Raw genomic sequence first — 11,330 nt, forward strand, 5'->3', positions numbered from 1 at the left:
ACCCTGACGGAGCAAAACAACACTGATGCCAGCCCGCACCGAGAGGAAGTGAAACCATCGCAGAGATATTTGTGGAAGATCTCTTGCTTCATATTTTGAAGACCTCTTTGCTTTTACTTGTGTGTTGTTATTGGACTTTTTTGTTTATATTCTCTTTCGATAATTCATAATATTTTTTTTTAAATAGTTTTTTTTTGCTCAGTTTCTTGCACTGTAGTCTCAGTGGCGCCTCCCTACAGGTACGAATAAGACTTGCATGGCTAATATTCGAGGCTGTAGATTTCGTGCTACATACACAGGCATCTGTTGCTTATTCATTCGTTTAGGGCCTCAGATTAATAGCATAACCTGTGTTTTCATGTGTTTGCAGATGTCTTCTGGTGAGGCCGTGATGGTAGAGCTCTGAGGAAGGAAGATCAAGAAAGGCAAAACACATTTCGAGGAAGTGTTTGAGCAGAAGAGAAAAGCGATGCTGTCCCCCGAGCAGGAGCTGCTGAGCTCTTCTAAACCCGTCAAATACGGAGAGCTCGTCATCCTCGGGTAAGGTTTGCATTCGTGCTTGAGCAAGTCTTACTAATGCAAGATTGTGAAATAGAAAACTTTTGTAACATTATAAATGTCTTTACTGTCACTTTTGATTTATGCATCCTTGATGAAAAAGTATTAGTTACTTTACTAATATATTATATATTAGTTTACTAATATAACATTTTTCTTTAATGTAAATTTTTTTTTCCCAAACATTTGAACAGTAGTCCATGTGAGTGAATAAATGAATAAATCAGTGAATGAAGAGAGTGAATGAATGAATCAGTGAATGAATGAATCAGTGAATGAAGTGAGTGAATGAATGAATCAGTGAATGAAGTGAGCAAATGAATGAATGAATCAGTGAATGAAGTGAGCAAATGAATGAATGAATCAGTGAATGAAGTGAGTGAATGAATGAATCAGAGAATGAATGAATCAGTGAATGAAGTGAGCAAATGAATGAATGAATCAGTGAATGAAGTGAGTGAATGAATGAATCAGTGAATGAAGTGAGCAAATGAATGAATGAATCAGTGAATGAAGTGAGTGAATGAATGAATGAATGAATCAGTGAATGAAGTGAGAAAATGAAAGAATCAGAGAATGAAGTAAGTGAATGAATGAATGAATCAGAGAATGAAGTGAGTGAATAAATGAATCAGTAAATGAAGTGAGTGAATGAATGAATCAGAGAATGAAGTGAGTGAATGAATGAATCAGTGAATGAAGTGAGCAAATGAATGAATGAATCAGTGAATGAAGTGAGCAAATGAATGAATGAATCAGTGAATGAGGTGAGAAAATGAAAGAATCAGAGAATGAAGTGAGTGAATGAATGAATCAGTGAATGAAGTGAGTGAATGAGTGAATCAGAGAATGAAGTGAGTGAATGAATGAATCAGAATGAATCAGAGAATGAAGTGAATGAATGAATGAATCCGAGAATGAAGTGAACGAATGAATGAATCAGAGAATTAAGTGAGTGAATGAATGAATCAGTGAATGAAGTGAGTGAATGAATGAATCAGAGAATGAAGTGAGCGAATGAATGAATCAGAGAATGAAGTGAGTGAATGAATCAGATTGTGCACCAACGGTTTGTTTACCTCACAGCTACAACGGCTCTCTGCCGAACGGAGACCGGGGCAGAAGGAGAAGCCGCTTCGCTCTGTTAAAGAGACCCAAAGCCAATGGAGTCAAACCCAGCACCGTCCACAGCACATGCAGTCCGCAGACCGCCAAGGTACACCATCATCATTTTTATGTTGCTCATTCATATGTGTCACATTGGATCTGCACAAGCCGAGTGTTTAAATGTCCTTATCATTCCTCACTGTCTAAGGCATGTTAACTCATGTATCACTCAACACATTTATCTCATCCTCACGTTCCTCTGTCATCTGTTACTCCTGCCTGCTCATGACGAGGGTTTTGGTGTTTTTGCAGGCCATCAGCAACAAAGACCAGCACAGTGTCTCGTACACACTGTCCCGAGCGCAGACGGTGGTGGTGGAGTACACACACGACAGCAGCACTGACATGTTTCAGGTGCGTTTCTTCTTGCTGGATTTGTGCCATTACCCAGAATGCAGTAGCTGTCATTTCACTGTCTTGGCTAACTATAGAGCCGATGTAGTCCAGCTATGAGTAACCCACTTCTAGCCAACATAACCTTGAGTCTGGTTACATGTTGTTTTTGCCAAAATAACTTGTGAGATGTATGATATTCCATCATGTAAGCAAAGCTTGTTTCCGGCACCAAAAAAAAAAGAAAAAAAATGTAAATGCAACTTTTTATCTGACTTTATTCTCGCAATTGCGAGTTTATATCTCACAATTCATACTTTTTTTTAGAATTGCGAAATATAAACTTTATAACATGCAATTGCGAGTTTATATCTCACAATTCTGAAAAAAAAAGTCAGAATTGCAAGTTTATATCTCGCAATTCAGACTTTATAACTTTCAATTGCTTGTAATGTAATGAGTTGCATGTAATTATGCATAATTTACTGTTATTACTATGGTAAGTACATGTAACATACAGTGAGGAAAATAAGTATTTGAACACCCTGCTATTTTGCAAGTTCTCCCACTTAGAAATCATGGAGGGGTCTGAAATTGTCATCGTAGGTGCATGTCCACTGTGAGAGACATAATCTATAAAAAAAATCCAGAAATCACAATGTATGATTTTTTAACTATTTATTTGTATGATACAGCTGCAAATAAGTATTTGAACACCTGAGAAAATCAATGTTAATATTTGGTACAGTAGCCTTTGTTTGCAATTACAGAGGTCAAACGTTTCCTGTAGTTTTTCACCAGGTTTGCACACACTGCAGGAGAGATTTTGGCCCACTCCTCCACACAGATCTTCTCTAGATCAGTCAGGTTTCTGGGCTGTCACTGAGAAACACGGAGTTTGAGCTCCCTCCAAAGATTCTCTATTCACTGTAAAAAAAATTCCGTAGTTTTTACGGAAAAAAACTGGCAGCTGGGGTTACCAGAACAATTCCGTAAAATATACAACAAAACAGTAATTGCTTTTACCGAATAACATGTACATTTTACAGTTTAAACCAGCATATAACACACTGGAGTTCTGTTATATTTACTGGTTTAAACTGTAAAATGTACGTGCTATTCTGAACAACATGTCAATTTTACAGTATAATCCAGTAAATATAACAGTAAATTTCAGTAATATGATATAAAGTTAATTTACCGTCCTATTGAAGTATTAATATCTGTTTTGTACACTGATAACCACCAATCACAGCAGTGATGAGAGTCACATGATCAATCAAAGCTCATCACAAGCAGTTCTTCCACAAGAAAGTTAATACTAATATATATAGAAGCTGCACAGTGTCATTCACACAAACATTAAACACCATCATGGTAACACATGAAATTTTAAAAATGCAATAAACATTAATTTAACAACATTAAATGTAACATAAACCCCTAATGTACATAACTGATTAGAAAAAACGAAGAAAACTATGAAGAAACAAACATAGTTATTTCAACAAAAATACATCAAATGTGAAGTGTCACAGGGAATTGTGGGAATGTCAATTTACGGTTTTTCACTGTAAATTATACAATGAGTTGTTTTTTCACTTTCAAAAACTGTAAATTTAACGGTATGTTACAGTAAAATTACATTAAATGTACCGTTAGATCTATCACAGTTATTTACCGTATATAGTACAGAAACTTTCTGTTAACCAATTAACAGTTTTTCACTGTAGCATTTTTACAGTCTTTTACCGTTAAAATTACGATCATTTTTTACAGTGTTGGGTTTAGGTCTGGAGACTGGCTAGGCCACGCCAGAACCTTGATATGCTTCTTACAGAGCCACTCCTTGGTTATCCTGGCTGTGTGCTTCGGGTCATTGTCATGTTGGAAGACCCAGCCTCGACCCATCTTCAATGCTCCAACTGAGGGAAGGAGGTTGTTCCCCAAAATCTCGCAATACATGGCCCCGGTCATCCTCTCCTTAATACAGTGCAGTCGCCCTGTCCCATGTGCAGAAAAACACCCCCAAAGCATGATGCTACCACCCCCATGCTTCACAGTAGGGATGGTGTTCTTGGGATGGTACTCATCATTCTTCTTCCTCCAAACACGTTTAGTGGAATTATGACCAAAAAGTTCTATTTTGGTCTCATCTGACCACATGACTTTCTCCCATGACTCCTCTGGATCATCCAAATGGTCATTGGCAAACTTAAGACGGGCCTTGACATGTGCTGGTTTAAGCAGGGGAACCTTCCGTGCCATGCATGATTTCAAACCATGACGTCTTAGTGTATTACCAACAGTAACCTTGGAAACGGTGGTCCCAGCTCTTTTCAGGTCATTGACCAGCTCCTCCCGTGTAGTTCTGGGCTGATTTCTCACCTTTCTTAGGATCATTGAGACCCCACGAGGTGAGATCTTGCATGGAGCCCCAGTCCGAGGGAGACTGACAGTCATGTTTAGCTTCTTCCATTTTCTAATGATTGCTCCAACAGTGGACCTTTTTTCACCAAGCTGCTTGGAAATTTCCCCGTAGCCCTTTCCAGCCTTGTGGAGGTGTACAATTTTGTCTCTAGTGTCTTTGGACAGCTCTTTGATCTTGGCCATGTTAGTAGTTGGATTCTTACTGATTGTATGGGGTGGACAGGTGTCTTTATGCAGCTAACGACCTCAAACTGGTGATTTAGGATAATAAATGGAGTGGAGGTGGACATTTTAAAGGCAGACTAACAGGTCTTTGAGGGTCAGAATTCTAGCTGATAGACAGGTGTTCAAATACTTATTTGCAGCTGTATCATACAAATAAATAGTTAAAAAATCATATATTGTGATTTCTGGATTTTTAAAAAAAAAATTATGTCTCTCACAGTGGACATGCACCTACGATGACAATTTCAGACCCCTCCATGATTTCCAAGTGGGAGAACTTGCAAAATAGCAGGGTGTTCAAATACTTATTTTCCTCACTGTATGTAACAAGGACACTGTAAAATAAAGTGTTACCAAAAGTTGATCATATCTGTCACTGATATCAGTCTGATTTTGCTCATTTCGTCATTGCACAAACCCTATAAACCCATCATTGTTTTGCAGATTGGCCGGTCCACTGAAAGCCCCATTGATTTTGTGGTGTTGGACAATGCGCCTGGTTGTCACGGTAACAGCGACACGCTGTCGTCTCAGAGCACCATCTCGCGGTTCGCGTGTCGGATCGTGTGTGAGCGAGACCCGCCCTACACTGCGCGCATCTACGCCGCCGGCTTCGACTCGGCCAAAAGCATCTTCCTGGGGGTGGGTCACACACACTCTCTCCTCTCTTACAGTCTTTCACACTCATCCATCCATCCATCCATCCATCCATCCACCCGTTCCACGATGCATTCATGTGTTCACTGATCCTGGATAGCTGAAAATGAACAAGTGAGTGAGTGAACAAATTCATGAAGAGAATGATCGACACTCATTAGTTTGGGTCGGTACAATTTTTTCATATTTTTGAAAGAAATCTCTTCTGCGCACCAAGGCTGCATTTATTTGATCATCAAACCCCCCCAGAAAAACAGCAGTATTGTGCAATATTATTACAATTTAAAAGACGTTTTCTATGTGAATATACTGTAAAATATAATTTATTCCTGTGATCAAAGCTGAATTTTCAGCATCATCACTCCAGTCTTCAGTGATTTGATGCTCAAGAGACATTTCTGATTATTGTTGATATTTCACTTCATATTTTTGATAAAACTGTGATACATTTTATTTTTCAGGATTCTTTGATGAATAGAAAGTTCAAAAGAAAGAAAGACATTATAAATGTCTTTACTGTCACTTTTGATCAATTTTATGCATCCTCGATGAAAAAGTATTAGTTTACTTTTATAAAAATCTTTTACTGACCCCAAACTTTTGAACAGTAGTCGATGTGAGTGAATGAATGAATCAGAGAATGAAGTGAGCGAATAAATGAATCAGTGAATGAAGTAAATGAATCAGTGAATGAAGTAAATGAATCAGTGAATGAAGTGAGCAAATAAATGAATCAGAGAATGAAATGAGCGAATGAATGAATCAGAGAATGAAATGAGCGAATGAATGAATCAGAGAATGAAATGAGCGAATGAATGAATCAGTGAATGAAGTGAGCAAAGGAATGAATCATTGAATAAAGTAAGTAAATGAATGAATCAGTGAATAAAGTGAGTGAATCAATAAACCAGTGAATAAAGTGAGCGAATAAATGAATGAGTGAATGAAGTGAGTGAGGGAATGAATCAGTGAGTGAAGGAATGTATCAGATAATGAAATGAGCAAACTAATGAATCATAGAAGGAAGTGAGTGAATGAATGAACCACTGAATAAAGTAAGTGAATCTATGAATCAGTGAATAAAGTGAGTGAATCAATGAATCAGTGAATTTGAATGAATGCATGAACGAATGAATGAATCAGTGAATCTGAATGAATGCATGAACGAATGAATGAATCAGTGAATGTAGTAAGCGAATTAATGCATCAGTGAATGAAGTGAGTGAATGAATGAATGAACCACTGAATAAAGTAAGTGAATCAATGAATCAGTGAATCTGAATGAATGCATGAAGGAATGAATGAATCAGTGAACGTAGTGAGCGCATGAATGAATCAGTGAATCAGAACGAATGCATGAACGAAAGAACTGGTGAATGAGCCTGTTTTCCTTCTGTCCTCAGGAGAAAGCGGCAAAGTGGTGGTGCGCTGACGGGCAGATGGACGGTCTGACCACGAACGGCGTGCTGGTAATGCGCCCGCGCCACGGCTTCACCTGCGAGTCCAAACCCAGCGCCTGGAGGGAGATCTCGGTGTGTGGGAACGTCTTCACACTGCGAGAGACACGATCTGCTCAGAAACCCGGCAAACTGGTGAGAGCGCAGGCCAAGCTCCTCAAAGACACGGATTTACATTATTTCATAGACTTTCTCATTAAACTTACAACCAAAGTGAGGGCCGAGAGTCACTGAGGCGTAATGAAATCCTCCAGAACAAGGTCAAAACTTCACCATAGCGACATTTTGGTGATGCACAGAGAAACATCAGGCTAAGATTTCCTTGTTGTGTTACTCAAACATCACCATGACAACAAAATTCCCACCGTCCTTATCTGGAATCTCACACACACACACACACACACACACACACACACACACACACACACACACACACACACACACACACACACCAGAAGCGTTGTTCAGTTTTGCAGTGTGATTAAGAGTTTTTTGTATATCTGTGTATCTTTTCAATCAGCCAAGGCGTACAGAGTAAATGAGCACAAAGCTTGTGTCGCGTCCTGTGTGTGTGTGTGTGTGTGTGTGTGTGTGTGTTTGTGTGCTGTTGTGCGTGATATGACTCCCGCCCGACTGGAATGTTTGTTGTGTTGTTAAATCTGGTCTCCATGGCGTCAGAAGGCCTGTCCATAACCTCGCCATGCAGCTTTTTTTCTGGATGCTCAGTGTGTGAGAATGAGACGTTATGAAATGACAGTCGCTGGTAAACAACAGTTCTGAACATCTCTTACTTCCTGGATCCTGGATTTCTCAATATCTGTTCAGCAGAATTTTATAGCTCATAATGGGTCTTATTTAATCTATATTGAATCTATATAAGTTGAATCTCACAAACAAATAATAATTTCACTCAAAAATCAAAGAAATAAATAAAAACCTTAAACGGCATGAAAATGTCTGAGTGTCTATCTATCTATCTATCTATCTATCTATCTATCTATCTATCTATCTATCTATCTGTCTATCTGTCTGTCTGTCTGTCTGTCTGTCTGTCTATCTATCTATGTTTACTATACTTTTTGTGTTGTGTATTGTGTAAATGCAGTATTTTTGACGCTGCATCTCTAACTCATCTGTATATTCGTGGTGGCTGTGTTTTGTGTGTGTGTCTGTCTGAGATGTGTGTCTGTGTGAGACAGAAGACCCGAGGTGACGCTGGGAGGTTTCTCTGGATATCTTGCGCTCTCTAAACAGTGGATGTGGTTTGGATGTGTTCCACTATGACTCTGTATGGACTCGCTGTAGGTTTACTGACTCACTGAGCGATCATGTTTGAAGAGCATGTGGATTCATGAGGAAATAAGAGCGTCATCTAGTGGCCGATTAGAGTCGGTGCAGATTGACCTTTACTTAACTCCTCTGAAAGTATCCACTCTATTAGGCAGGCTTATTAATCGTTTGATATCTGACCATTTTAGGATTATTCTGATTACGTTAGTAACAGAAGTGGCTGTTTTCCCATGTGTCAGTTCCAAATGCCATCCATGTCAAAGGATAATGAATTACCGGTACCTGAATATATAAAATAAGTGAAAAACTAATATGTTGAAATAACTATGTATACGTTCTTGGGGTGTAACATTATATTGTGTCACAATATAAATATGCAACACAATATTACAATCGCAATACAAAAATTCAACAATATGTATTGTGGATAGTTCACCCAAAATGAAAATTACTGTGTGAAAAAAAAAAAGTTTTCAGAGTTATAGTGTCAGTACTACATTAAACTGCTATATATAATGTTGAATATAATGTATAATAATGCAATGGGGGAATATTTGTTGGTCCTGATAATCTCTTATGTTACCAGTTAAAAGTGGCCAACATTATTTTAAATATACCTAGTCAGTGACCGAGTGCAAGCAATAACAATAATAACAATAATATCGTGATATGTATCGAATCGTGACATGAGGGTATCGTTACACCCCTAATACGTTCTATTTCTCTCTCTCTCTCTGTCTCTAGGTTGAAGACGAGTCTCAGGAGTTGACGGACGGCACGTTGATCGATCTGTGCGGCGCGACTCTCCTGTGGCGTTCGGCTGAAGGCCTGTCCCGCACGCCGACCCTCAAACACCTGGAGGTGCTCCGGCGCGAGCTGAACGCGGCTCGGCCTCAGTGTCCCGTGGGCCTGCGGACACTGGCCTTCCCCAGCTCCGATCGCTCCTTCATCGGCCCGGCCCACGACGACCAGCCCTGGGCCTACCTGCACTGCGGACACGTGCACGGGTACCACGCCTGGAGGGGGCGCCGGCGGGTCCCGAACGAGGGCTCGACCGAGGAGGAGGACGACGAGTCTGAGGTGAAAGAAGAGGTGGAGCAGGAGCCGCTGAGGGAGGGCGAGAGAGAGTGTCCGCTGTGCCGAACGCGAGGTTTGTACGTGCCGCTCAAACTGGGCCGCGAGTCGGGCTTCTACCTGGACGGGGCGCCCCCGACGCACGCCTTGAACCCCTGCGGACACGTGTGCTCAGAGCGGACCGCGGCCTTCTGGAGCAAACTGATGCTGCCGCACGGGGCGCACGGGTTCTACCCCGCATGTCCGTTCTGCATGAGGCCTCTCGCGCGCGAGGCCAAGGTCACGAGACTGATCTTTCAGGGGCCGCTGGACTGAGTGTGTGTGTGTGTGTGTGTGTGTGTGTGTGTGTGTGTGTGTTTAAGACTCGTACGTGCCAAACACTCAGATTTTCCCACAAGCCATCTGTTCTCTGCACTGCCAGCTGTCTGACCGGACGCACATCCAGTAGTTTTCTGTTAAAAGTCACTGTGCTTGTCAACATTAAAGTCAGCATGAAATCAAAACTTCAGGTGCGTGTGTGCTTTTAAGACTCGTACGTGCTGAACACACACATTCAGCTCTCTGATTTTCCCACAAGCCATCTGTTCTCTGCACTGCCAGCTGTCTGACCGGATGGAGCGATAGACATTCGTCTTTTCTGGTAAAAGTTACTGAGCTGTCCTGACAAAGCTAGCATTAAAGTCAGCATGAAATCAAAATCCACCATTCTTGTTTCGGTAACTCTTTACAGTAAGGTTCATTAGTTAACATTAGTTAATGTATTACCTAACATGAACTAACCATGAACAATATATTTATTACTGTTTCGTTAATCTTTGTTAAGGTTAGTTAATAAAAAATACATTTGTTTGTTCATGTTAGTTCACAGTGCATTAACTAATGTTAACAAGATTTTAATAAAGTATTATTAAAGATTAACAAAGATTAATAAATGCTGTATAAGTGCAGTTCATTATTAGTTCATGTTAATTAATGTAGTTAACTAATGAACCTTATTGTAAAGTGTTACCCTTATTTCTAATGGAATTTTGCAATATTTATTATGAATGATTTTTGCACATCACTATTATCTTAGAGAAGAGATGTTGCCCCTCTCTCTTCTCTGATGATGTGTTTACTGCCATGAGGGCGGAGCAACCTGTCAATCACATCAGATCCACCAATAGCAAACCACAACCATCCAGTCAATTCCCCACGGACAAAATCAAGCCCCGCCCTGCATTTGTTCTTGTTCCAGAAGCCGTTTCACTCGGATGTATACGTCACATAGGAAAGAAAAGACTCGAACTTGTGTTTCATGCCGACTTTAATGTTCCTTATAAGAAGAGCGGTTATGGATATGAATGTTGTGAATGTTATGAATACACTTCAGTGGGTGTGTAAACCTGTTTTCTGAAATGTTCTGAGTTGCTTTCCTTTCATCTGTGCTTGCTGTATAAAAATGTCATCAGCTTGAAAAATGCCAATGATTTTCATCAACAGCGAGTTTGAAATTAGATTATTATATGATGTTATAATGTATATATATTAAATCTGTTGCTGTTGTCATTTTCTCAGAAATGTTTTTGTATCATTTGTGAAGAATAAAGGTTATAGCTCATATTTCAATAAACCCCAGAGCACTTTTCCACTTTCCAAAATTATAAAATGGCCAGACAAGATATAACAGAGAAAGAAAGCTGAATAAATGAACAAACACAAATACATAATAAATAAAAATAACAGTGAATGAATGACAGAAAAAAACAATGAAAGAACAAAGAAATTAATGAAAAGAAATCAAAACAAATTACAATTTTTTTTTTATATTATTTTACACCAAACACAACATTTACAATTTACAAGCAAAAAGACAATAAACAGGATATTATACGAGGATTACAATGCACGAAATTCTTAAATGAACTACCATTGAAGATTTTTACAAGCAATTTTGTTCTTTAAAGAATTCAGTTATCTATAAATAATTATCAATATATCAATCTTTGTTGAAAACGGGAAAGATAAGCTATTTCTTTAAAGAATGTAAAGTTTTGCGAGGAATATTAATAAATAACTATAAACGTAACATGAAAAGACTTTATCTCCAAAAGCACACATTTTTGGCAAAAGTTTGGGGATAAACTCCTTTCACAGAAG

The 11,330-nt window shown here is 39.3% G+C and overlaps 1 protein-coding gene across 4 annotated transcripts in view; it reads left to right on the forward strand.

Annotated features, from left to right (window-relative positions):
- Nucleotides 1-10,793, forward strand: part of peli1a (pellino E3 ubiquitin protein ligase 1a) — a 19,264-nt gene extending 8,471 nt beyond the window's left edge. For 3 of the 4 annotated variants that reach the window (XM_084106836.1, XM_084106834.1, XM_084106837.1), the window contains exons 2-7: nucleotides 371-540; nucleotides 1,645-1,774; nucleotides 1,978-2,079; nucleotides 5,158-5,355; nucleotides 6,774-6,962; nucleotides 8,862-10,793. In XM_084106836.1, the coding sequence (XP_083962962.1) occupies nucleotides 470-540; nucleotides 1,645-1,774; nucleotides 1,978-2,079; nucleotides 5,158-5,355; nucleotides 6,774-6,962; nucleotides 8,862-9,506 (1,335 nt within the window). In that variant the 5' untranslated portion in view covers nucleotides 371-469 and the 3' untranslated portion in view covers nucleotides 9,507-10,793. Of the gene's footprint in view, nucleotides 1-123; nucleotides 240-370; nucleotides 541-1,644; nucleotides 1,775-1,977; nucleotides 2,080-5,157; nucleotides 5,356-6,773; nucleotides 6,963-8,861 lie in introns of those variants that run through there. The other variant, XM_084106835.1, reaches the window with a different exon arrangement.
- Nucleotides 10,794-11,330: the final 537 nt, after the last annotated feature.

This window comes from Abramis brama (genome assembly GCF_963993115.1).
Source record: "Abramis brama genome assembly, chromosome: 2".
Lineage (NCBI taxonomy): Eukaryota > Metazoa > Chordata > Actinopteri > Cypriniformes > Leuciscidae > Abramis > Abramis brama.